The sequence below is a fragment of the Mirounga leonina genome, unplaced genomic scaffold (assembly GCF_011800145.1).
Source record: "Mirounga leonina isolate KUSES-001 unplaced genomic scaffold, KU_Mleo_1.0 Mir_151, whole genome shotgun sequence".
NCBI lineage: Eukaryota > Metazoa > Chordata > Mammalia > Carnivora > Phocidae > Mirounga > Mirounga leonina.
This window is the reverse complement of record NW_023270377.1, coordinates 4,382,941-4,409,933: the sequence shown is the minus strand read 5'-3', so window position 1 is coordinate 4,409,933 and position 26,993 is coordinate 4,382,941. Positions and strand designations below refer to the sequence as shown.

The 26,993-nt window shown below is 51.2% G+C and overlaps 1 protein-coding gene across 7 annotated transcripts in view; it reads left to right on the top strand.

Annotated features, from left to right (window-relative positions):
- Positions 1-26,993, top strand: part of AGAP1 (ArfGAP with GTPase domain, ankyrin repeat and PH domain 1) — a 524,731-nt gene that overhangs the window by 447,704 nt on the left and 50,034 nt on the right. For all 7 annotated transcript variants that reach the window (XM_035006807.1, XM_035006806.1, XM_035006805.1 and 4 more), the window contains 2 exons: positions 602-692; positions 9,192-9,414. In XM_035006807.1, coding sequence (XP_034862698.1) covers positions 602-692; positions 9,192-9,414 — 314 coding nt within the window. The remainder of the gene's footprint in view (positions 1-601; positions 693-9,191; positions 9,415-26,993) is intronic.

Genomic DNA, 26,993 nt, shown 5'->3' with positions numbered 1-26,993 from the left:
CCGTTGTTCTTTTCCCCTTAGGTATTTCTTTAACTTGTAGAGAGAAGGGGGTTAAGTATCAGTTTAAGAACAGATGCCCCTCCCTGCCCTCCACCCTCCTTAGTGACTTCGTTGCCATAGCAACTGAGATACTCTTAATGTGAAAAGTGCCATCTCTAAGGCATGAAGCGTGGTGTGGACGTGGCTTCCTGGCGAGGAATCATGAGCCGTGTCTCGTGGCGCCGATTAAGCCCTGACCCGTGGCTCATAAGCAGATTATTTCCCATTCTTCCATCTTCAGAGCAAGCCGACACAACAGGGCCCGTTAACCACTTCCATTCTCCGGGTGGTGGTTGGTCTGTGTTCACTCGCGAATGATCCAGAACTACCTCTGTCCTCACTCCAGGTCGAGGCCTCTCATCTGACAGGTCTTAACACGGGGCTCGAAGCATTCTCGGGCAGTCATGCTTTTTCCCCAAAGACTCAGAAGAGGAGTGGCTGCTTTAAACGGTCCTCATCCTGTATCTGCTGACGAATGATTTGATTTTGCCCCGACGTTACTCGGGGACGCGTCAGTGTCTCCCGGGGTTCTTACCTCTTGCCTTTGTCTTCCTATGCCCAGTCCCGACTGACGAGCCAGAGTGAGGCCATGGCCTTGCAGTCGATACGAAACATCCGCGGGAACTCCCACTGCGTGGACTGCGAGACCCAGAGTAAGTGTGGGCCGGGGAAGGGGCCGGGCCCGGGACACGGGAGGTGGGGTGGTCTGGTGACGCCCAGAGTGCAGTGGACCCACTTCGGTCATGCAGCACGTAAGGTTTATGATGTGACGTGACGACTTTTAAAGAATTGAAATACTCGTGTTTGGATTTTATCCTAACACAGTACCCTGCACACGAAAGCATGGGTTTGCCTTCTGCCTCCGGCCCCCGGATGAGCAGCCGTCACACCAGGGGGGCGGGCGCACGCCCAGATTCCGTGCCGTACCCAGGAATTAACCTTTTGCTTCATCAGTGATCATATGCTTGTTTGCTTTCTCATGAAAATACAGCACAATTGTTAATTCCTGCCCAGAGATTTCTGGGGTTGGTATTTTTCATTGCAGAATCATATATTCTGGATTTTGGCATCAAAAGGCCTTTCTCTTTTTTTTAATGTGAAATTCGCTGTCCACTAAAGCCTTTGATTGAACTGATAGACTTCATCATAACTGCTTCGTGCCTTCGAGTGACCCAGTTTTACTTGGTGCTTCCCGCCGTGCAATGCGGAATACTCTCTTCCCTCTGAGAAAGTCATCTTGTTGTCATCCTTGAGGTTAAAGACTGACTTTTAGTTCTCTACATCCCAGCCCTTAGCCCAGTGCTAGCGGCATTCAGTAAACTTTTTCCAGTCGTATTTTTTGTTGTTGTTACTAAAAAACAAAGTTTTGATGCGGGGCACCTGGGGGGCTCAATTGGTTAAGTTCCTGCCTTCGGCTCAGGTCATGATCCCAGGGTGCTGGGATCGAGCCCCACATCCCACTGCCTGCTCAGCAGAGAGTCTGCTTCTCCCTCTCCCTCTGCCCTTCCTGCTGCTTGTGCATGCTCTCTTCTCTCTCTCAAATAAATCAGTAAAAATCTTTAAAGAACAAACAAAGCCCACAAAGTTTTGATGAGAGGGAGATCCAGTTGAGACCAGGTGAAAGTCACTGGCCCCAGGCTCGGTGTCACCTGGGAATCACAGGCATGTGATATGGTCCTGGCCATCCTGGAGCCCGAGCCTGGTGGGCAAGGTGGGACCCAGAGACCACGGAACCTGCCACCATGGCGAAGGGCTGTTACATTGCACACGGCAACTCAAGCAGACTTTGTGCAGAAGTTGGTGTTTAGAGGGGCTGAAGGAGTCATGGCGTCAGGGGAATAGCAGGACATGCACCTGCTGCTCAGGTTGGAGGCTGGTTGGAGCTGAGAGAGGTGAGGATGCTCAGTGGGGGAAGGTGAGGATGCTCAGTGGGGTGGAGGCGAGGATGTTCAGTGCGGGGGCAGGGGTGAGGATGCTAAGTGGAGGTGAGGATGATAAGTGGAGAACATTAGAGCCTTTCTCTTCATCTGTAAACAGTGGGAACTCCTTTGAGTTTCAGAGCAGGAGTGAGATGGATTCTGAGCTATGCTTGGGAAGATGGGCCTGGCCCTACCATCTCCTGTAGATTGGAACAGGACAGTGGAGAGAGGAGGAGGCCGCTGTGGGGGATGGTAAACAGGAGAAGGTAGGCACTAACTCAGGTTGTTAGCGTAAAGGGCAGGGGGGAGCCTCCCCTGAGCAGCCACTGTGCTGTAGGGCAGGATCGGGGAAGGTCACCAGGCCAGTGTCTGTGGCCCCCAGGGGAGAGGAGGGGTCTCTTCTTCAGGTGTCTTGATGAACTTCTGTAAAGTATCTTCTTTTGTGTGAAGTTTTAAATTTTACTTTCAAAATGTGTCGTGAAAGGAAGTTACAAGAGAGTACTTATTAAGTGTGCGTTTTTACCAAAAAGTTGTTAAAGTAAGAATTTTTAAAGCTGTCAGAGCCTCCATTAGGAGAAGTGCCTACGATAATTTCCACCATACAGCCGGAGCCCCTTAAGAGGGACGATTTCCATGGCTTGCAGGCTTCATGGTACGAGGCACATGGTACGAGGAGGTCAGGAGTCCTTTCTGTGAGCAGGTGGGTCGCTCGAGTGCCAGGTGTGGGGTTGGGGGTGCGGAGCTGTGGGGAAGGGAGGCCCCTGAGCAGATACACAGGGACGAAGGGAGCGGGGAGAGGCCGAGTGTGACAATTCCGGAGAAAAAAGAGATCGCAAGCTCCCATTCTTTAAACACTTTGTCTCCGTCAGGCCTGTGCCAAACCCACCAGGGCACTGTTTTTTTTAGTTCTTGTGACTGAATGTTGGTGCTGCGGTCGGCCCCACGGCCCCACTTACAGGGGAGGAAATGCGGAGTCTGCGGGGGGAGTTATATTTCGAGTTATATGTCCCGGGTCACAGAAATAGCAAGCGGAGCTCCTTGCCTCTCTGCTGTATTACAGAGATCAAGGACACCAGGACACGTTGGCAAAGACTTTTTGTTTTTTAAAATCAAAATACTTAATTTTGGTGCAAATGCTGGGAAGGGCACCACCCCTACACTGATGATGACCTGTAAAACCTCCCCGAGCCGTTTGGCAGTGTACATAAAAAGCCTCAGGCAAGGGGATGCCCTACCCTCCAGCTGGGTCCTCCAGGAACCAAGCCCATGGGAATGAGCAAAGGGGCCCAGAGACATAGCTTCAAAGGTGTTCATCACAGCGCTGTTTACAGAGCAAAAAATCAGAACATCCCAAATGTGCAAAACTGGAAGAACCATTGATAGTGATGTCTTCTCAGTGCAATAATGTGCAACCTTAAAAAGTGATGTTAAGGGCGCCTGGGTGGCTCAGTCGGTTAAGCGGCTGCCTTCAGCTCAGGTCATGATCCCAGTGTCCTGGGATCGAGCCCCACGTCAGGCTCTCTGCTCAGCAGGGAGTCTGCTTCTCCTTCTCCCTCTGCCCCTGCTCTCTCTCTTTAATAAATAAATAAAATCTTTAAAAAAAAAAAAGTGATGTTAAAAATTTAAAAAGTAAGTTATGTAAAAAAATATATTAATTGAGATGGAGAAACTTTATAATGCATTGGAAATGAGAAAGTATTGAGGCAGTGAGTCAAGGAGATCGTGGTGAATCACTTTAGGAATTTAGGCAGAAAAGGTCTGTAAGGATGTATTCCAGAATGCTGACCCCCACCTATTTCTGAAATTGGTCGGGTCTCTGGTGATCCGGGTCATCTAATTGTATAGTGAGCACCTGTGTCTTGGGAAATTGGATATTGAGTGGCCTGTATTTCCGTGTGTGCACGTACATGCAGTAGTCAATCATTAAATGTAAGGAGAGGCTCTGGTTTCTGGTCAAGAAGAGGTTGCCGCATTCTGTGGGGCCGGTAGAGCCTGATTTCACCGGGGGACCCGGTCCTGCCTGCACCTTCCCGGGGGTCCCCAGCACCAGAGCTGGGGGGTCATCGCTCATGCTTCCAGAGGGTTCCGGCAGGAGGAGGTGGCCAGGCCACAAACGTGTGGGATGCTTGCTTGGGCCCCAGCAGGATCGGGGCTTCCCTACTCTGCTGCTGAAGCCGAAACGCAGGGAGGTGCATCCTGCCCTCTGCCTCGGGGCCTGGGAACCGGGCCCCTGGCTGGTGTATAGCCTAGGCGGGTTTTTGTCCTTTTTACTGATTAAAGGACTTCCTCTTTTAATTTGTTTTCTGGTTTGTTTATTTGGCTTTTTGGGGGTTTTTTTGTTTTGTTTCGTTTGAGAAAGCAGAAATTGAGAATAAGAAAATGACGTTTTTGGGTCCCAGATAGCTTGGTGTGTTCTCTGCGGAGACGGGATCAAGTTAGGGGACAGTGGCCACTCTCTCGGCCGTGGTGGACAGCACGGAAGCAGGAACAAAGCACGTGCCCCTGTCCTCCGAAGCGTTGTCGGGGACAAAGGTGGCGGTCGGCTCCGACACCAGCAGTGAAGGAATTAGGCGATAAATGAAGTGTTCCAACACCAAGGATTATTTTTAATAGCAAGTGCATATGTAGATTGTTCAGTGAACAGAAGCAAGAGGAAGTCTTGTGTGTGGTGCATTTCTTCCACGTAACTATGCACACATAAAAAATAAGTTGACTGTGATTCAAGTGGGTGGTAATTCCAAAGATTTTCTGTCCTTGTTCTTTGGAACACCTTTCCCGACTCCTTAAACCTATCTTTAAATGAGCCCATTCCTGGGCGCCTGGGTGGCTCAGTTGGTTGAGCGACTGCCTTTGGCTCAGGTCATGATCCTGGAGTCCCGGGATCGAGTCCCGCATCGGGCTCCCTGCTCGGCGGGGAGTCTGCTTCTCCCTCTGACCCTCCTCCCTCTCGTGCTCTCTCTCTCATTCTCTCTCTCAAATAAATAAATAAAATCTTTAAAAAAAAAAAAATGAGCCCATTCCTTTTATCATTATAAAGGGATCTTAAGAGAGGATTGAGGGGGACTTGAAGATGTGGGCCCTTCCATTGGCTTTCTGTCCCCCTGAGAGCCGGGCCCTTCGCTTCGTGGTCCTGTGTCCGGTGGTCACATGGGAGGAACCTCAGGCTCCGGGTGCCACAGACCCCTCTCCGGATGATTCCTACTGGCTTGTAAACTCTGCCGCCCCCGCCATTCAGCTGTGTCTCATGGGGCGGGGGGAGTGGCACTTGGGCATCTCCATGACGCATGGGATTTGGAGCAATAGGGACCCCCCCCACCCACCCATCGTTCTTCCTAAGAATGTGCCAGACTGCCGGGAGCCGCCTGTCTACACCTGGTAGGCCCCAGAACGGGCTCTGAGCTTCCTTAGCTCGGGGGTGCCCATCCGTAGTGAGCTCGGAGAACCTCAGCGTCTGCCCCTTGAGGAGTCGCAGCCTTCAGACATCTTGCTTCTGGGAAATCCGGCCGTAGAGATAACTGACGTGTTCGGGAGAGTCCATCCTCCAGAGCCCTTGAGCCCAAGAGTTTGGAGCCCTGGCGTGGTTGTCGCCGGTAAGCCTGCCCTGCACGAACAGACCCGGAGAGGCAATGCAGCCTTTCCACGGCTCCGAGACCCCTCGTCCACGAGACCCTCCTGCTCGCCTGGCAGAGCCGAGCCCTCCCTCCTGGCTGGTGCCTGACGCCCGGATGGAACTCCCGGGCGTGAACTCCTCGCACCAGGTCGTATGAATGGTGGAAGCAGCTTTTCCGTTGTACCACTGGATGTCTGGGACCCTCTCTTAACGTGTCTTTGTGTACCCCAGACCTGCATAGGAGGGCACGCCCCTCCCCTCTCCCTTCCCCAGTCTCTTGATGTCCCAGCAAAGCCTGTAGCAGGATCACATTCAGCCTCTCTCTTCCGCTGCTTGCTTTTTCCCACAGGCATAAAAAGAAACCGCAAACTATATAACTATATACTTTTAAATTACAAACAAATGATGTAACTATATCTATAAAGACATCCTTGGGTCTTTGCCCACGTGTCCCCTCAAAGAAGCCTTCCCCGACCACCACGGGGTTAAAATGACACACGCGGGTCCGTGTCCCTCTTCTCCCTAGCCGGGTTTCCTCAGAGCACACACCTACCCGACACGTGGCGTGTTTATCTCGTTTGTTCCCCGTTGGTCTGCCCCGTGGGATCGAAGCCCTACGCGTAACCCTCAGGACAGCCCCACGGGGATGGACATCAGTAGCCTCATGTCCCACACGAGGCCTGCAGAGCAGAAGACGCTTGCGGGGGCGGGGGGGGCAGAGAGGCAGTGGAGCGTGTGCTGACAGGTGGTCTCTGCACTGGGACGGGGGCTCCTGAAGCTAGACGGGACACTGGAGACAATCCAGAGCTTTAAGGCCACGCTGGACTCACCTGTCGGCCTGCGGGGGCAGCCCAGGGCCGCGACGCCCCGATGCGTCCGAAAGGGAACAACGTGTGCAACGCAGGCAGTGTCCCTGGCAACACATGCATGCTCACACCTGCCAACAAGTTGTTCCCATCTGTTGGGGCAGAGGCAAGGCCATCCCGCCCGCGGCCCCAGTTCCTCGGTATTTCTGATTTCCATGGAGATCTGCACGCAGTCACTGAAATGTGTCCTGTGTAGGCTGGTCTCTGAAGCTTGGAGGGGGACGGGGTGGGGCGGTGGTACATCGAGTCCCAAACCCAGGGGTCAGGGTCGTCGGGGTCCCTCAGGACGGGTCCTCTGCTCTAGTGGAGCCATTCGTTCCTTTGCCTGAAAGTGCTCACTGAGGCGGGCTCTGGGGTGTGGCGAACGAGAAGAGGTCGGTGCCCCTGGCCCTGCCCGACACGCGAAGTGACGCACATGGTGTGACGGTCTCCCAGGGGCAGCTGGGAGCTGCTGAGAGGAAGCGAGCTGCGTGCTGAGGCCAGCAGGAAGAGCCACTGGCCACGCAGAGGGGCGCAGTACTGGGGGGTCAGGGAACCGAAGGGCTCCTGAGAGACACGTGCACAAAGACAGGCTGGCTTCTGATCCTGCTGGTCAGGATTGTGGGTCAGATCCGAAGGGCAAATGGCAGCCACGGAGGGGTTTTGAGAAGGGGCAGGACGCGGTCAGATTCGCCTAGGAGACCACATTTCCGTGCGGAATGCAGGCTGCGGGCATTAGAAGGCGAGGCCGCAGATGGGAGGCTGCTCCGTCCTGTCCTGGTGGTGACCGTGGCATGGACCAGGGCGGGAGTGGTGGGGCAAGAAGGCGACGAATACCAAGACTTGGTGATGGCCTGGGGGTGATGGAAGGATCAGGGTCGATTCGCAGAATCCCAGCTTGAATAACTGGGTGAATCAGTGCCATTCGCTGGCAGGGAGCTGTCCCTGGCAAGAGACGATGTTCAAGGGCAAAATGTGGACAGGGAGGTACCTGCAAGATTTCCAAGCGCAGACGTACAGTGGTCATTACAGGAGCTGCTTGGAGAGAGGGGTCTATCCGTGCTCGCTCCTGAGGCGGGCGGTATCTGTGGGTAGTTGTGAGCAGCTGGGTCGTAATGGGATCCATGGCTTGGGTAGAGTTTGCTCATCAGAAGATGAGTCTGCAGAATCCCCTGAGGTAAGGGGTGGGTTCAGGAAGAAGAATTGGGAAGGAAATCTAGTTGGGGAGCCAGACAAGTGCTAGAAAAATCCAGGGAGGGTATTGACCAAAAAGCTACATGAAGGCAGTGTTGTAAGAAGAAGTATCCAGAGGTCAAGTAAAATGATACCTAAACACGGCCCTGACCTTGCCCGGCCCCATGACGTTGGCTGCCCTGCTCCAAGGGGGCAGGTGGGGGTAGAGGCCAGGTGGGATTGAGAGGTGCAGGCTCAGAGGTGGCCAGTGTAGGAGCTGGGCTATGAAGGGGTGCGGCGGGGCTGTTCTGCAAACTGTTCACCACCCCACCGTCTTTTCTGATCACCCCACCCCACAGGGCCCAGGCCAGCCCTCCTGCACCTGCTATGGCTGGCCTCTTCCTTCCCTCGCTGTTTGTGCATTTCTCCCTTTGACTCTACCCTTCCGCATGTAGTCTGCATTTCTTCGTTCTATTTATATTTATTGTTATTATTTGGGACGTATGTTTCGTCTTCCCACTCAGAACATCTCCGAGTCACAGACCTCTCTTCTCCTGTTCCCCCCCATGGTATCCATCCCCACCTCCCAGACTCTGTGTTAGATATGAAAGAAATGGCTGGCTGATCTCTGATGAATTAGCACAAGGCCATTCCTGGGTTTTTGTTGACTCTTCAAGTGTACCTAGAGTAAATATTGGTTATCCCTGGATCATTTAAGCCTTCCTTGCGTCTGTTGGTGGTTAAAGCCATTGAGTGTCCAGGTGAACCCCGTCTTTGCAGATCAGCTGCGGATTCTGGCACGAAGCCAACCTTGGGCCTGAGTCCTCTGTCTTCGGTGCCACCAGCCACTTTCACACAGGGAATGACCCAGCTCAAGGGTTCCAGCCGGGTTCTCTAAACTCATTTGTTGTCCTTGGTGCGTTATCACAGCCTAAAGCATCGCCATTCATTCTGCAGGTCAGGGTTGATCCAGCCGGATCGGAACCTAACTGGTAGACCCTGCCCTCCATCTTGCCAGCAGTGATGCTGGGAGCTGCTCCAGTGGTTGCCCTTAATGTAAGATCACTGAAAACCATGTCTTTGTCGTAGCGTGCCTGCCTTTGTCTTTGAACTTTGCAAACATGTTGGTCGTATGTCTAATGAAAACTCAGATGTGCCTAGAGTTGCAGAAATGGCTGGTTTTAAGGGACACTGTAGCTTTGGAAATACTCTGGAGCGCTCCCTCACTTTCCCTCTGTCAGCAGCCATCCACTGTGGATGCCAGGTCATATACGGTTCTTTTCCATGTGCATCTGCGCTCTCAAGGGTGCTGCGATTGAGGTATTAGAACGTGCATTTCTGTGTCCAACCCAGTGCCTGCACCTGTTTATTGTGTGGGAAATTCCTAAGCTTTGGCTAAAGCCAGATTTTTAAAAGGCATCCCCAACATGTCGAACCTTTTGAGATGCCTAAATCAGCATGCAGGACTGGCCAGAGGGCATTTGTAGGCCCTGTGAGTCTAGGGAGGGACAGCCGGATGTGAAGTCCAGTAACTGGCCTTTTGTTCCGGAGATCCTGAGGGCATTTGGCATGAGTGATGATGGTCTGACGTCTCTCTTCCCACAGATCCCAACTGGGCCAGTTTGAACTTGGGAGCCCTCATGTGCATCGAATGCTCAGGGATCCACCGGAACCTTGGCACCCACCTTTCTCGAGTCCGTTCTCTTGACCTCGACGACTGGCCCATAGAGCTTATCAAGGTGATGTCATCCATTGGGAATGAGCTGGCCAACAGCGTCTGGGAAGAGAGCAGCCAGGGGCGGACAAAGCCCTCACTGGACTCCACAAGGTAGGGACGTGGGCAGGCGTGTGGCTGTGGGGCCTTCTGCCAGCACGGGAAGTGACCTTAACGACGGCCTCCCCCGGAGCCGCCCTGGCGACCTGTAGGAATGCCGAGGGGCCCGGCATGGAAACGTCTGTTTTTAAAATTGGTTTTCAGCAGGCGTGGATAATTCAGACTCCCTGATTTTTTATGTTTGTTTTTACACCTTGGGGATTCCTCTCCCCCTCTTAGGAATGTATTAAGCTTCCAACCTTATGAATATATCACTTTAATTAATACATTTCTAATAGGAGTAAGATGTGCAGCGAACACTAATTATGAATTTTTGATTCTTTAATTTTGTGATTCCTCTATCTTTGAAAAGCATCTACTCAGTTGGTTTCCCTCCCCACCCCCACAGACCTACAGTAAGCCAGCTTACAGTAACACAATATATTTTATTTTGTAAAATATATTTCCAACACATTTAAGCAGCTGAGTTCAGAGTAACGTATGGTGACTCCTCATTAATGTTAATTGTTACCCCGTGTAAAAAACGCATTTATTTTGAGCCCATTTATTTTCTCATTTTTCATTTACAGCTATTATAAACCGTTTTTGAGTACACATACATATTTAATGTACCTAAGAGGTGATAAAATGGCATGTCTTCCGAGAAAGCCTGCTTCACAGAGACTGAGTGGGCCATCGGGTCCCTGCGGCTGCCTCCGGAGGAGGGGCCGGGGGACTCCCTTTCCGCTTTTGCTTCTCGGGTGTGTGATGTGAAGGGAGAGGAGGGGTCTCCCATCATTAGCACTTTTTTAAATTCCTCTGGCCTGTTTTGCTGGCGATGAGACCTCTGGTCTGTGGGCGGGCCCCACGTGAGCCGTAAGAAGTCGGTTTCTGCCGCTAAGCCACGACCCTGTGCGAGCAGTCGGTGGATTTTGTTACATGAACGCTGAAAAATGAATTTGTGGTGCCACCTTCGGTTCACTTTAGAGAATGAAGCTGGCGTGTTATTAACCTGCTCTTCGTGTTCTGTGTCCTGCGGGGAGGGGGCGAGGGGAGGAAGAGGCGCCCAGAGCCTTGTCTGTCTGGCATCACCTCCGTTTGCCGGGTGAGCTCGACCACGCAGTACCCAGGTGGGCAGACTTCCTGCAAACGGGAGGAATGATACTCTCCTTTAAATTCTTTATCTTGATCTGTTTAACACAAGCGTAGAAAGTAGCAGACCATCCGCGAGGAGCATTCTTAAAAGACGAATTTGCGTTTTAGTATCGATTTTTTTCATAGATGCCGTTTCCTTGGAGGACGTGTAGGCCTAACAATGAAATATGATTGGAAATTGGATCAAGTTTCATGTAGGAGTGCAGAGAACATTGAAATAAATTAGGGAAAAAAATTATTCCTGCATTTTACTGTTTATGTGTAAGAGGAGTGTATATATTATTTTTTAGTATCCTGAGTTGGAAAAAAGTTTTTCCATTTGTCATAATTAGCCACCGTTTAGAACGTTTAGGTAACGAAGATAGGGGTTGATATTTTTAACTGGTAAATATTTTATATGCATTTCATCTTCATTCCTAAGTGAGGGTTGCCTGCGTCCAGGCACTTGATTGTTCTAACTTGTGTATTTGATTTAAGCTCTTGAGTGCATAACTTTCTCTTCTCTCCAGCATTACGTGCATCACATCTTTATATTTTAGAGATGTGTCAGTCTTCCTGTCTCACAAATGGGGTGACTGCAGCGCAGTCCCAGCTCTTAATGGGTCACATTCGTTGTCCTAAGGGGCCGTGCTGAGTTGCAGCCCCCCCCCCCCCAGGGGTGACGGTGATGCTGGGTCACAGCAGTTCTAAAGAACATGAACGCCTTTGAGGACTGAATGTTTCCTTGTGCCTTTAGTCATTCTCTCGGGGGGGTTTGTTTTTAATTAATAGTCAACAAATACTCACTGAATACTTCCTCATAGAGAAGAAGTGGTACGTGGTGATTATCCCTCACAGCCATCGGTGAATGTTCTCGGGGCCACAGCCGAGTGTGCCAGGACTCCGGAGAATTTTCACGCCTGGTGTGGGGGGTAGTTCTCACAACCAGTGCGCTCCAGGGAAGTGGCACTGGAGAAACAGCATCTGAGCTGGACTTTAAAATGCAGGGCGGAGTCCAGGCCTGCGGGGTGGGGAGTGTGGGGTGGGCGTGGCCTAGGCCAAGTCCCGCCCTCGGGGAAAGAGTAGAAACCGGGAGTTGCCAGCCATGGGGCAGGACCTTCAGTTGAATGAGGAGGGGTAGGGCCAAAGGAGAGCAAAGGCCTGGGTGAGCCTTTGAGCCAGGGCTGTATTATAACAGCAGCTCTGGGGTTTATGCATTCATGTGTGATCTGCCTGTTCCCAAGAGGACTAGAGGCAGCCGGCTGCGTTGTTGGAAGGGATGGAGACGAGGCAGGGAAGCCAGTTGGAAGGCTGTGGTCCTGGTGATCCTAGGAAAGCCAAAAACGCAGTGTCAAAAATATAAGGAAACGACTCAGCCTAATAGCACAACGACAACTCAGACACCCACCATCTTCACGGCCTTATGTGCTCTCCTCGGACAGAAATGAGAAACCCAAAATTTGGGCTAGAATTTCCATGTGGAATTCAGTCTGCGACGTGAGAATGGGTAGGCAGCCTGGATCCTGTCTCTCCGAGACAAGGAAAGAGCCCCCCCGCCCCAACCCACCCCCTCTGGTCTCTCCGCAGAACCTGTGATTGTTAATACAAACAGCTGGAGGGGTCTTTTAATGTGGCTCTAAGGTAACACTAAAAAGAAATATTTTAATAAATTTTTATTCCTATCCAAGGAAGGGCCAAGTGCAATATATCCAGGCTAATTCTTTGGAAAAGGGCCCAGCTGCTTTCCCGAGAAGCTCGGTCCATTCCATCTTGTTCAGAAGATTCATTCTGACAGTGGAATGTAATTAGAAATGTGCCGTTCCTCCCCCAAACACACACATGCACACACGCACACACGCACACGCACATTTAGGACCACAGGGAAGTGGGACACAGCAGATCTTTCTCCAAAGAAACAACCAGTCCCCTGAAACCACCTCGAATTGGTGACACCCAGGCCCGCAGGTGAGTTAGGAAAACAGGCGCCTTTGACTAGCTGGCTGGCCTTCTGCTTGTTGTCCCTGCGCCCTGATTAGGGCAGCTTCGGACGGCTCATAATTGGTTCCAGTGATTCTCAGCTGCCCTGAGAACTGCCGTTCAAACTTGAGCAGCATTGTGATCAATCGAAGCTGACGGCAGTGAAGCAGTATTGACTTCCCATTCCTAAACTGGGGAATCATTAGTCAAGAAAAGCGTCTTTTAATTACTCCCAGGAAGAAAAAAAAAATCTTTTTGGCTGGATTCTGCAACAACTGCCATTTTTTCCCAGTGCATTCGATATTAAATTTATTGTCGCAGGAGGGGAGAGGACACCCTTCATCCCCCTCAGTAATGGAGGTTTAATTCAGAGAAAGGAGCCCGGTACAGCAATTAACTACATCTGGGGTGGAATCCGAATTCCCCTCTCTAATTGCTATTGATACCATTTAAGCACACACTTAAAATACTGATTATAAATGGGGATGCTGAAGCAGGAGAGCTGTGGTGACAGTGGATGGGACTTGCTAGATGGTAGGGCTAATGCAGGGACAGTGGGCTGTGTGGGGGGCAAGGACTTCATGACCCGTAGCATGGGAGCGTGCGGATCGCCCCATGCAGTGTGTTCTGTGCAGTTGGACGTGGGGCCCTGGCTCCAGTGTTAGGACACATGTGACTGGAGGGCCAGGTCATGGAGCTCTCTGGTGCCCCTTTCACAGCAAGGGATAGCAGGCTCGGAGGCAGAGAAAGCAAAACTGCGAAGACCATGCTCCTTGAGTGAATGACGAAGGGGTGAGCAGACGGGGGGAAGCGGGAATGGGGCTGTGTGGAACCCCTGTGCCAGGTACTCCTGCTGCCTTGGGGCCTGGGGATTGCTCGCGTGTTCAGGGATGAAATCAGGGGCTCTCACGTTTGCAGCACGCAGCGAGGCCGTCTGGACAAACCTCGGACCTCTTCCCCTCCTGGGCCCCACAGGGTGTTTGGGGGGCTCCTCTCTGTGTCACTGTGGTGCGTTGCTCTTCTCCATTCCTGTCGCCAGTTCACTTGGGAAGCTTTTGGGATTGCCTGCGGTGACCATTATTTCCTGCCAGGACTGAGAGGAGCCCTCCGGTCCATGTTCCTCTTGGCAGAAGCCAGACTCCGCTCGGCTGCCTGCTTCGTCTTCCCTTCTCCCACCTTTGGGTCTCCGCGTCGAGGCATCAGGCCCGCGAGGGTCTGTAGGGACCCCTCGTGGCTGGCATTTCGGGGCAGGTATCCTATTTACCCGGCGATCTGGGAACCAGCCGGTTTGGTCTCGGAAATCAAAGGAGCCTGGACGTGTGTTTTCCATTCTGTCAAAGAACCCTTGGGAGAAGCTCTAAGCCCAACCGAAATCCCCCTTCCTTCTGATCCCACTTGGAAGGGAGCCGAGTTGCTGATTTAGGATACACTCTTCTGCCTCTTTGAGCATTCTTTTTCTTTCTATCATTGTCACCTGCATGTCCGAACTCCCCTCTTGTCTTTAACCTATAAAAAGATGCCACCTTCGGGAGGAAGATTTGGGGCCGGACGTCAGAAATCTGTGTGGGAGAGACTGGCCGTGCACTTCCAGATGGAGCAAGTCTGCCCAGTGACATGAGTTCCGGTCCTTTTTGATTTGGGATCGCCACTTTCATCTTATTTATGCACATGGAGATATTGATAAAGGGGAAATGTATCCAAACTGAAAATAATTGGATCCCTACCGTTAACTCTGAGATATTAAAAGCAGTACCACTTGGCCACGTCTTTGTCTCGTTAGGTTTGATCATAAGATCACAATACAGTAATCTCGGGCTCAAATTTCTGGCATAAAGATGCACTGTTCCAAATGTGGCCTCAGGGAACATGAGTACCCACACAGCCCCAGGATTATCTCATCTTATTATTTTTCAACAGTTCTTGGCCCGCTGAGGTCAGTGTTTTGTCTCTTTTGAGTGTTCCTCTATGCTTGACGCCTCTTCCTATTTTCTTTCTTTAAAAAAAAAAAAGGGCAGGGGGAGGGATGGGGGGGGAAAGGACTTTGCAGGGGGAGGGATGGGGGGGAAAGGACTTTGCAGTGATGACCAGAACCCATCTGCAGCTGGGTGGCATCTGCTCCCCACATGTCACTTCCCTCATTAACAAGCAATTGAATTAATTAAATGCTACTCAGAACACGCATAACAAGCTACCGGCAGTGTCCAAATTAGCACTGATAATCAAGGATGATTTCCTTTATTATCCTGCTAAGTGGTGTGCAGACTCTGATCTCCCTGTCTGCCCTCATCTATTTACATACCCCCAGCTTCTGCCTTTGGAAGCGGAGGTTATCTTACCTAGTTAATTTGCCACGATCACCAAGCATGGCGGATTGATGCCCTGCCCCCGCCGCCATGCCACTGCGCGGGCCCCCTCCCCGCCTGCCCTCCCCCAACCCCAGCCTTTGTATCTCAAGCTCACTGATAAATTAAAGGCCACCCCTGTGGTCTCTCAAGTGAGTAATAGAGGCAGAAATTTCATTTTGCAACTGGCTGATTTAATGATCCAAAGGGTAATTAATGGCCTGATTATCTTAATGTTAAATATGTCCGGCAGCAATTACAGTGACCTCCCGCTTGTCAAGGTCCGGGCTGTGCTCTTCTTTCAATTAAGTTCTCTGGGGCTTAATGGTATGAATAAACTCCTCTGATTCTGTCATCCCGGACGGACGCAGAGGGTTCAGGGAGCTGGGGGCTCGTTTGGAGTTTTAATCAGCCTGTCTCCTACTCTGGCGATCAGAGTTAACAATTATAACAAGGACAGCTTAACTTTCTTCTTGCCCGTGCGGAGCTCCCCCACCCCCCAGTCACCCGCGCTTTTTTGTTGTTTTATTTTATTTATTTTCTCTCACGTATTTGAGCGCTCTGAGGGAGAATTCAGTGTGTGGAGGAAGCCGCTGGTCTCTTCCAATATAAATTATCATGTGAGCGCTGTGGTTTTTCTGTTTGACAGGCTTAATTAATTGGCAGGAGCCCCCGAAAATGACAGTACCACTAATTGCAACTCAGAGTGAATTTCTGTCATGGCGGAGTGCCTGTCGGCGGGCACACCCGGGCCACAGCCAGCAGAGCGGCCTGCCCCCCCCCCCCCCCACCGCCCCGGCCAGGCGGGCACGGGCAGACCTGGAGGAGCTGCGGGCTCACAGGGCACCGTCTGCATGCAGGACTGACGCTCACCGCCAATAAAGTTCATATGGCCACGGCTCTGCAGACCCAACAGCTGCTTGGGGATCTCGGATTTTACTTGAGACGTTTTAGCGACTGCTCCTCGCAGGCCGGCTTGGAACCAGACTGCGAGAACCATAACTCATGGGGCGCCCCCTCCATGACTGGCGGGTCCTCATCAGCACATGGCTAAATATTGCTTGAGTTTACCGGGGCTCTTCCCGGATCAGAAATATTCCACTATAAATATTAAGCCAATTAGGAAAGTGTACAAAGGAGAAGTGCATTAACACCGCCTCAAAAATAATGCCTCCAGATTACAGTTGACAACAGATACGGCGGTTCATCTGGTAAACCGCGGTCGGGGAGCTTGGCGGGAATTTATGCTCAGCTGTAGTGGTCTCCGATTAAGCTCTCGTTAACAGACTCACTCCAATTGTAAGAAAAGCGAATTTAAGAAGATTCTCTCCTTACGGTTAAGTAAAATGGGATCTGCTTTTTACAAGAGAACTGTACCTTCCGTTTGCCTTTGAACCAGATGGACAATGTAGTGCTCTTGGTGCGTTGTGACCACCTGCTGCACACGAACCCCGGGATTCATTTGATCCTGCAGGAAACCAATGTGTCCTGGGAGCCAGTGTGGCTACCACGGAGCTGTCTTAAGTTGAAAATCCCTCTCGTTTACTCTCCGAAATGGAGCAGCGGAGACAATTAAGGAGTTTTTTTATTTCTAAGAATCTTTATTGCCACTGGTAGATGAAAATGCAAGCCAGTGGCCAGTGCCGACGGCCTCTGGGTGTCCTGGGCACGCCTGGGCCTCTGTCCGTTTGTGAGCGTATATAAGGGAACGTCATGCTACGATTAACCTCGTGGGGCTTCAGGTTCCTATCGTGGAAGACATTCCAAACAACGGGCCTATGAATTCTTCCTAAGACAACTGCCTCTGTTTTGCTTTCTTTGATGGTAGAACATTTTCCAAAGGGTCTTTCCTTTCCGTGTCGTTTAACTCTTTTGCACCAGAAACTTTCTTCTGGGGAACCTTTCTGCTTGGTGCTGTGAGCTTTTCCTTAGCACGGAGCCGTCCTGCGACACAGGACGATCCCCATTTTCCAAGCAAAAAGAATGTAGAGTCAAGGTCCTGCGTTATTTGTCCAGGGTCACACACAGGACTATGGGTCAGATCATGTGAATTCAGGACCGGACCCCTGGAACCTACTCTTGGTCCTTCTGCTGCTCCTGTCCTTGCTCTGCTCAGCCTCACATGGCCAAATCCGGCGGTCACTTGTGGCATCTAGAGATACCAGTGTCCCCTTCCTCTCCTCCCCGAGGCCCCAGCTCACACTCTTGGTAGCACTGTGTCTCCGCGTGTATATATTACTCGTGTGAAGCGGTAATATAGGATCATGTAGCCACCATATCTCTCCATTCGTGAGATTCAGTGGCCTTGCTCATAGTAACTTAGGTATAATAAAGCGTCATTCATTTTAGTTTGCACTCATGGGGCAAACCTGATCTTTTAAGTCATGCAGACATGTTTGTAAAGTCTTAATTCTCTGCAGTTGGTGCTAATCCTAAGAGCTCTAAGTATCTGGATCAGCCATCACAGGTGTGTGGTTCGAGCCCCAACATTTCATGTAACTATGTCCCTGTCCTGCCTGAGGCTCCCTCTGTCCATGTCCCTGACCTAGCATTGCCTGTTGAAAACATTCGGCTTCTATTTCCAAAAAGCCTCACAATCACATTTATTATCTGCATGATGAAATGCAGAGGCAAGCCAGAACATTTCTAGTTTGGGTTTCATGACCAGCATTTTCTGAGGTTTTTGATTTAAAACAAAAAACAGGGTATGTTCTCCTTTGTAAGATGAAACTAGCTATTATTTCTACCCACTTGATTGTGTAGATTTAATGCTAAAAGAAAATAATTTATGAAGTCTCCTGGGTTCTTTTTTTTTTAAGATTGATTGATTTATTAGAGCAGGGGGTGGGACGGGCAGAGGGAGAGGGTAAAAGAGAATCTCAAGCAGACGCCCCACTGAGCACAGAGCACAACACAGGGCTCGATCTCAGGACCCTGGCCCTGAGATCATGACCTGAGCTGAAATCAAGAGCCAGATGCTCAACCAACTGAGCCACCCCAGGCGCCCCTCCTGGGCTCCTTTTTATCTGGAAGACACCATCAGCTGTGTACCTGGGTCCTGCAGGCTGATGGTGAGAGAGACAAGTGGCCCATGCCATCTCAGGTGCTGGCAAGAGTCTGCTGATGTAGACAATGTGGTTTTGTTTATTTCACTTTATATCTGTAGAGTGGCTTATTGCAGCATCAACATCACCTAGAGGTGCATGTTTTCGGGCCCTACCCCACACCTACCCAGTCAGCATTCCTAGGGTGGGGCCCAGCAATGTGCTTTAACCCTCTAGGTGATCCTTACGCACATTAGAATTTGAGAAGCACTGGTTCTACACCAGGCAGAATAAGCAAGTGTCCACAGCCCTTCCTGGAGTCCGCTCCCTATCTTAGCCCAAGTCCCTGGACTTCACTCCTCATTTTTTGAGATGCTGGTGTCTGTCCTCTTTGTTTACCAGACGCTTGTCTGGCCTGGCATATCCAGTATGCCAACCCAGCAGGTGTTACCATGCACAGAGGACATCTCTATGTCTTGCCCCAGTACAGGAGGATTATACACTATGATCAAATGTCATTGTCTCCAGGAATGCAAGGTTGGTTCAACACCAAAAAATCAATCCATGTAAAACACTACATTAATAGAATGAAGGACACAAAGTACACAATCATCTCAAGAAATGCAGAAAATAAATCGGACAAAATTCAGTACCCTTTCATGATATAAATGCTCAGCAAACTGGGAATAAAAGGATACTTAGCCTGCATCTGTGAAAAGCCCACAGCTAACACCCTGCTGAACGGTAACGTCTACTGAAGGCTTTCCTTCTAAGATCAGGAACAAAGCAAGGATGTCTTCTGTCATCACTTCTGTTCAACATTGTACTGGAAGTTCAAGCCAAGGAATTAGGCCAGAAAAAGAAACCAAAGTCATCCAGATTAGAAAGGAAGAAGTTAAACTATCTCTCTTGGCAGATGACATGATATTTATATCAAAAATCTGCAGGAATCCACAATGACTTATTAGAGCTAATAAATGAGTTTAGCAAAATTGAAGGGTACAGAATAACATACAAAACTCAATTGTATTTCTATATACTTGCAATGAACAATCCAAAATAAAATAAAGAACAAAATTCCATTTAGTATAGCATCAAAAAAAATAATATACTTAGAAATACACTAACCTGTGTACTGACGATTACAGAACATCACTGGAAGAGATTAAAGAAGACCTAAATAATTGACAAGACATCCCATGTTCATGGACTGGAAGACTTAATATTGTAAAGATATCAGTACTCCTCAAATTGATGCATAGATTCAACACAAAAATCACTCTTTCAAAATCTCAGCTGCTTTTTTTCTTGTTTTGCAGAAATGGATAAGCAGATCTTTTAGCGTTTATGGAAATGTAAGAGACCCCCCCCCCCCAGACAGGCAAAACAATCTTGAAAAAGAATAGCAAAGTTGGAGGACCCACATGCAAAACTTACTACAAAAGTATAATAATCTAAGGCTCTGTGATATTGGCATAAGAATAGACATATAGACCAACAGAACAGAGCTGAGAGTTCTGTAATAACCCATGCATCTGTGGTCAATTGATTTTCAACAATGATGCCAAGACAATTCAGTGGGGGCGGGGGGACAGTCTTTTCAACCAGGGGTGCATGGACAACTGGATATCCACATGCAAAAGAATGAAGTTGGGCTCCTATCTGTATATGCCAGATACAAAAATTAGCTCCAAATGAATCAAAGACTTAAGTATAAAGATTGAAACTTTATGATAATACTTATAGAAGAAAACATGGGAAAATCTTTGCGACCTTGGATTTGGCAATGGTTTCAACCTAGATACGACACCCAAGAGCACAAGCAACAAAAGGAAAAATAGATTGGACTTCATGGAAATTAAAAATCTCAGTGCTTCAAAGGATAATACCAAGCAGGTGAAAAGACAACACACAGGGGATGCCTGGGTGGCTCAGTTGGTTAAGTATCTGCCTTCGGCTCAGGTCATGATCCCAGGATCCTGGGATCAAGTCCCACATGAGCAAGGAGACTGCTTCTCCCTCTGCCTGCCACTCCCCCTGCTTGTGTGCAACACCGCCCCCCCCCCCCCGACAAACAAATAAATAAAATCTTTTTTTAAAAAACTATTAAAAAAAAAAGACAACACACAGAATGGGTGATAATATCTAAAAACCATATCTTTAATAAGGCTCTAGTATCCAAATCATCTAAACAGTGTTCGCAGCTCAACAATAAGAAGACAAATAACCCAGATTTGAAATGTGCAAAGACTCTGAAGAGACATTTTTCTAAGCAAGATGTACAGATAGCCAGCAAACATGCCAAAAGATGCCAAACATCGTTACTTACTAGGGAAATGAAAATCAAACCCATATTGAGAGACTACTTTACACCCACTGGCATGGCTGTAATCAAGAAGATGGACAGTGGTGGGTTTTGGCAAGGATGTGGAGAAATTAGAACACTTCTACGCTGTTGGTGGGAATAGTAAATGACAGAGTGCCTTGGAAAACAGCCTGGCAGGTTCTCAAAAAGTGAAACATAGAGTTACCATATGACCAAGCAATTCTCCTCCTAGGTATATACCTAAGAGAAATGAAAACACATTTCTGTACAAAAATTTGCACGTGCAGTGTTCATAGAAGCACTATTCATAATTGCCAAAAAGTGAAAACACCAAAGGTACATCAACTGGTGAATCGATAAACAAAATAGGATCTATCCATACAATGGAATGTTATTCAGACATAAGGAATGAAGTACCGTGTATGCTACAACTTGGGTGAAAACAAAATGCTGAGTGAAGGAAGCCAGACACAAGAGGCCACAAGTTGTAGAATTTAAAGGATGAATTTTATGGCATATAAATTATGTCAATTAAAAACAAAACAAAAAAAACACCAGCAGGAATTTCCAAGGAGAAAGATGGGGCAGGACATTCCACAAAGAGAGAACATTCTGGGCAAAGGCACAGAGGCACGTGTGGTGGGGAAAGGCTGCCCCGGCCAGCACGTCTGCCCCTCGTCCGGCGTCCGGCGTCCGGCGTGGGGAGACAGTGGAGGAGTTTATCCAGTGTGATGCTTTGAGCAGTGGTTGCACTTTAGCCAGAGCTCCCTGCACAGAGGAGGGTGAGACCAGGAAGAAGGTCATGGCTCACATCCGGGCGAATGATCGAGTCTGAATCAGTGCTCATCCCTGCCAGGGCCTTCGGGGAACCTGTGCGAGACCAGGTGCAGCCCAGCCGTTGTGTCACGGAATCCACACGACGAACCGATGTCATTCAGAGTGTTCTTCCCTGGGCCGTTGGACGATGGCTGGGGCCGTTAACTGATGAGCAGAACAAACAAGGTAACAAGTCACAAGACCCTGAAGGATCGATTGCATGTTAGTAAAGGTAAAAGCTGCACAGGAAGCTGACCAGGTGGTGACGCAGCCTGCCCAGCATGGCGTGGCCCGGCCGTGGCCATCCTGTCATGGCTTCGGAGCAGGAGCTCTGGACCATACCCTCCAAAACCAGCAGGCAGAGCGAGCCTCTCCCACTGCAGAGCCCTGATCTCTCCGAGAAACTGGTTGTGGTCCAGCAGCAGCAGTGCCATTAAAGCTTCAAATAATTAAATGTCATTTGTAACCCATACAAAATGTCATCAACCTGGGTCCAGAAGCTGAACATTACCTGGAGTACACATCACTCAGTGCTAGGGACTCGTGCATATGAAAGGCATCTCTAATGTGCATGATCTAATACAAATGACCCTCGGGGACAAATACATAATCATGATGACTTACCCGTGACTTTCTCCTCAAGGACCCCCAAGTGCCGCCCTGTGTGTTTTCACACAGGTCCTCATGATCTCAATGAGCTTGGGAGGTATCTGTTTGAAATCAGAGAAGGGGACCCCCAGGCAGGCAAAATGCCTCGCCTGTAATTTAACCCAGACTTGGAGCGGGGTTAGCTCATGGACTTAGCATCCAGGGGCCCCTAAGAAAAGTCGGCCTCATGGTTTGCAGGCATGGAATTCTGTCGACAAACGACCACAGCCTCGAGCCATGCCTTCCCACCGCTCCATTGGCTTTCAGCCAGGAGACATTTGGAATGGGCCATGGGGCAGGTTGTAGGACTGGGGGCCTGGGATGCTAACGCCCGGACAGGAGGAGTTGCTTTGCCCAGAGTGACTGTAACACCCCTGCGGAGGAACACGGTAGAGCCAACCACAAAGTAAACCCGAGCTGCTCGGACGGAGCGGAATCAGCCCTCCCCTGCGAGCTGCCCGCACCCTCCCACAGACTCTAGCAGAGGCCTCTGGGAAGCCAGGACCTCTCCCGGGAAATTGCTTCTTGGTGTGTGCAGTGGATGAACTCAGAAAGATGAACACATTTTCATTCTAGAATGCCAAAGTGTACCTTTCTAAATGCATTAGATGAAGTGAGGATAATCACACTCCATAAAGTTCCAGAGGAACCACAGTAGATGCTCAATAAATATTTGAGAGACTGCGTTACTTTTTACTTTTTTTCTCCCAAAACTAAAGTTAGGGCTATGACACATGATCAGTAAAAAAGAAGTGGAAGTAAGTGGCCGGCCAGAGGCCCCAGGGAGTATCCGTCCAATGGAAGATTCCATATGCAAAATAGTGTGAATGCCAGCCCTTGGAGAAGGTGACGAGGCAGCGTCTTGTGCCCCAGCGCTTAGAGCTGTGTAGCATACAAACTCACTTAAAATCTCAGAAGACAGTTTAGAGAGGTGGAAGGCATAGGGGTGTCTTGAGACTTGTGGATGAAGCAGTGTTTCCGGGACAGTGGGTGGTAAAAATGGGATCCAGGTCCCATCCAGGGGGCTCTAATCTAGTGGGAACAGCGGACCCCACGGGGCTACGGTAACACAAGACTGAGGGGTACTACATTGTGAATACAGATGAACGGTAAAATTGCTTAAATGCGTAATCAAAAGTAGACTTTGCATCAGGAAGAAAGGTGGGCTGTTATGTCATTTTCTGTCATTAGTAACCACGTAGTTCAAAAAAATTACTCGTGATTTAAAAGTTCTCATTCCCTTGTTCATTCCTGTCCAAGATAGTCTCGTTCTTTAACAGTCATGTTTCATCTTGACAAAGCATGTGTGAGCTTTTTTTTAATCCACTGGGATCAACCCTGTTTTCCAAAGTGCGACAGAAGCCAGTGGCTGGGCCACGTCATGAGGCGGCATCTGAGGATGGATGACGTCACCAACGCACCCAAACGAAGGGAGGACGCCTCCCCTAGACTCCGTCGGGACAAAGCAGAGCACCCTTTCTGGGTGACGTCGATGCCAAAGGGACACGCGTCTCTGCCACTGGATAGGGAGCGGTAAGGGATTGAAATGTAATCGTGGTTACACCGGGAAAACGATTTCCAAGCCGGCGAGGCACCAAGAGCCAAGAAGCAGTGGGGAGAAAGGGCACAAGTCAGGAAGGGCCGGAATGTTCTGTGAAGCCATATGCTGTCCTGCAGTTGGAAGAAGATGTAAAATGCCCCCTGTCGGCCCACATGTTTGGTGATGACCACAGATGTGCGGTGATTCATGAAGGCCACGGCTTCTTCCGTGGTCACTGGGCTTATGTGAGGTCTTCCCGACGGAAGATCCCATGGCCCACAGCAAGGTGACTTCGAGGGTGGGCTTGATCCCCCCACACATACACATCTTGGCCCCTGGCACCTCACCTCTCATGTCCAGCACCCCGAAGACATCAACGCCAGAAATAGGCTGAGCAGGTCCCAAGGGCCTGGGGCCGCCAGGGGCACTTGCCTAAGTCACTAGACAAGGCGGGCACTCCCTCTACGCCCTGCAGCCTCCGGGAGCAGGGAGATCCACTGATGCTACAAAGGCCACACGTATCCCCAGCCTGCACACTTCGGGGGCCCCTCCCACCCCACCTCGTGCCAGCAGTCAGCACCTGGCCCTCCCTGCGGGAGGGATGCGCCGACTGCGTCTGGCACAGGCCTGCCGCTCAGGTCTCCAGCAGCTCTTTGAAGAGGTGCAGGCTCTGTCCCCGTGTTACAACCGAGGACCCGAAGGTCACACAGCAGGTACCTGGTGGTATGGAGTCCGTGGCCGGGAACCCACAGCCCGTGCTCTGCGCCTCGAGGCTTTGCTGCCGGGCTGGTGACTGAAGGTTGCTGCGGGTGACGCTGGGCAGCCGTGAGACGTGGCGCAGCGGCTGCCAGGGGCTGCAGGACGTGGGACGTCAGGGGGTCGGTGTGTCAGTGCCTGTGCCCGTCGTCCCACCCGTACGGAGCAGGCCGCTTGGGGCGGGGGGCCCCCGCTTCCCACGCCCGCCCCTGCCACGTGGCACGTCCTCTTCTTTCCCGTGCTCGGCGACCGGAATGCCTGCTGAGTGCTATGGCGAACGCACGGCCGAAAACACAGTAGCTGACACTTACTTCGTTTCTCAGGCGTAGCAAACACTGAGACAACTGGTTCATCTTGAACGTCGGCATCTCAGTCGCTGGGTTCTGATTTCCCCCGAGGCCTGGTGGGTCGTACCCGCCTTCCTCGGGCTGAAGAACCGCAGGTCAGCTTTTGGAAGCTTACAGCCTGCCTGTTGCTTGGATGCCCATGTCTGCTTTGGGCAAGGGGGTACGTTTTGTGATGCTTATTGGAAATAGTGATTTTGCTCCCAATCACTATTTTGTGATTTGCTCCGAATTCACTATTTTGCTCCGAATCACGAAAGCCGCCTGGAAGGCTGGAGTCGAGGGAAGGCCGGAGGCGCTTCTGGAAGGGGATGCGTCGACTCCCAGGGCCCAGACGGTATTGCTGTGACTTAAGGAACACCGATTCCCGACAGGGAAGTCTCTCAACGTATCTTGATCAGGAAAGGTGCTTTCTGAATTTTATTTTAAAGTTAAAACCAAGATAACAAGCATGATGGCTTTCCTCCTCTGTTGTGGAAGCTTTAAACAGCAGCTTGGAAGAGGACAGAGGCGGTCTGTAGCTTTGGGAGAAGCCCAGGCTGGCTTCTGGTTCGCAAGCTGCCCCGAGCTGGCAGGTGCACGGACCAGGCCCACGCCTCAGGCTTGGCATCTGTAGCTGGGAACGTCAGCTCAGCTTTCCGGGGTGGGAGGATGCCGGCAAAGCACACTCCATGACGTGGAGCCATGGGTCAGAGGACCCATGGAATCAGAGCGGTGGTTCTCAACAGGGGCGGTCCGAAGTGGGAGGCATCTGGCAGCGTCCGGAGATGTTCACAGTTGTCACCGCTGGAGCGGGGGAGATGGGCTTCTGGCATCTAGCAATAGAGGCCAGAGATGCTCCCAACATCCTACAAACACGAAGGAGGGGCCCCAGCACAGAGTGATCTGGCCCCAAATGTCAGTCGTGCCAAGGCCACCAAGCCCTGAGGCGGGAATAGAAGCAGGCAGCATGTGGAAGGCTGGGAAGAGGCATGCACCTCGGCTGGCCCTCGGAGCCTGGAGAGTCTCTGCCTTACAGCTTGCTGTGGACTCAAGGCTGCCCGCCCGTCCTGTGATCAGGGTTCCTGCCAGGACATGTGAGCAGGATCAGGACCGGCACTGGGCTCAGCAGGAGAGGGATCAAGGCAGGATGAGAGATGGATCAGGCGCCTTTGAACATCCTTCCAGCCCAGTCTCTCTACCTGCCTAGCTCCAGCCCCTAGTGTCTGGCTTGGTTAGTTGAAGGATGGAAGTCACCTCCCGCTTTTCCCCTGGGGGTCAGTCTAGGCCACCCGACCATCCCTTGGGCCCCGTCTCCCAAAATACTGAGCAGCCTGATGACCTTGAGTGGGTAGGAGTCGGGGTCTGTCGGCCCCTCCCAGCGGACCTGCCGTTCTGGGATGGGCATGGGCCCTGCAGGGGCTGAAGGGTGGCCCAGCAGGGCCAGGAGGGTGGAAGCCGCCCCCAGGTCATGGGCCAAGTCCCAGGGGAGGGGCTGCGGCTCTGGTTATGGATAGGGTGAATGGAAAAGGGTTGTTTCCAAGCAAAGGGAAAACCAAGCTTTGCTCCAGAGTCATTTCCCGCCCTCCTTAAACAGCCCCTTTTAACCCAGCTATGTTGCCGAATGAACCATGTTTGCTAAGAGGTGGGGAGTCTCGATTAACTCCCACTTTTTCCCATGGATTCTCCAGGGAGGCAGGAGGCGCACTGCTCTCCTTGCTCACTCCGCGGCCAGGTGCCCCGGGAAAGGTGAGCTTGGCCCGTGCGGAGCCCTGACGGTGACTGCTGGTGGGGGCTGCTGGGCCGCTTTTCCCGGCTCTCCCCTGGCCCCGGGGCTGCTCATGTGGGTGAAGGGGTGCGCTGTGCAGCCACAGAACGGGACAGCTGGACCCCAGTCCTGGGCCCTGCCTGCCCTCATCTCTGAATGCCAATTACACCTGTCCCTAAAACTCCCAACGTCCCTCGGACACTCACCCTCACCTAAAACCCACTGGGCAGGTCCCCCGTGGGGAGGGCCTCAGAGCCAGCCAAGCGCCGACCCCCATGCGTCCCTCGGGGTGGCCAGGGAACTCACTCAACACCGGAAACACCGTGGGCACAGAGAGCGTCGGCCACCCCGGTCCGAGGCGGGGCAGGAACACCAGCCCTCGTCCGGAGGCCCCCAGGTAAACCCAGAAGCGCCTTGCCGCGCCTCAGTGGCTCCCTTTGCAGACCCACAGTCAGGCGGTCCGTCTCATCGAGGTGGATAACGTTTGGGGGAGACAGACGCGAACATTCCGACTTAATCACAGGCTTCCCGAAAAGCCCCTGGCTTCGGCAGTGTTGAAAAGGCTCTGTCCCTGATGTTTGCACGTGTGGTTTGGAAATCGTCCAACCAGGTGAGGCTGAATCACTTACTCGAGCGCGGGGAGGCCACGCGTCGGCTTTGAGTTAGGAGTGTCGGCACGGGTCCTCCAGCACCAGCCACCCTATGGTTGCGCCTGCTTGTTACTCTGCTGTCCACTGGCTGCACTTTATTTCTGAAATGCGCTCCCCTCGTGGCTGGTTTTCATCTGGCTGTGAAGCAGCCATCAAAGGAAGCTACCCTAAATGTTCTGTTCGCCGACAGCCTGGAAACCTTTGCTGACATGTTGCTAACGCTCGGGCAGGCTCTCAAGAATGGGAATGGTGTCTGGCCAGCCCGTGGGC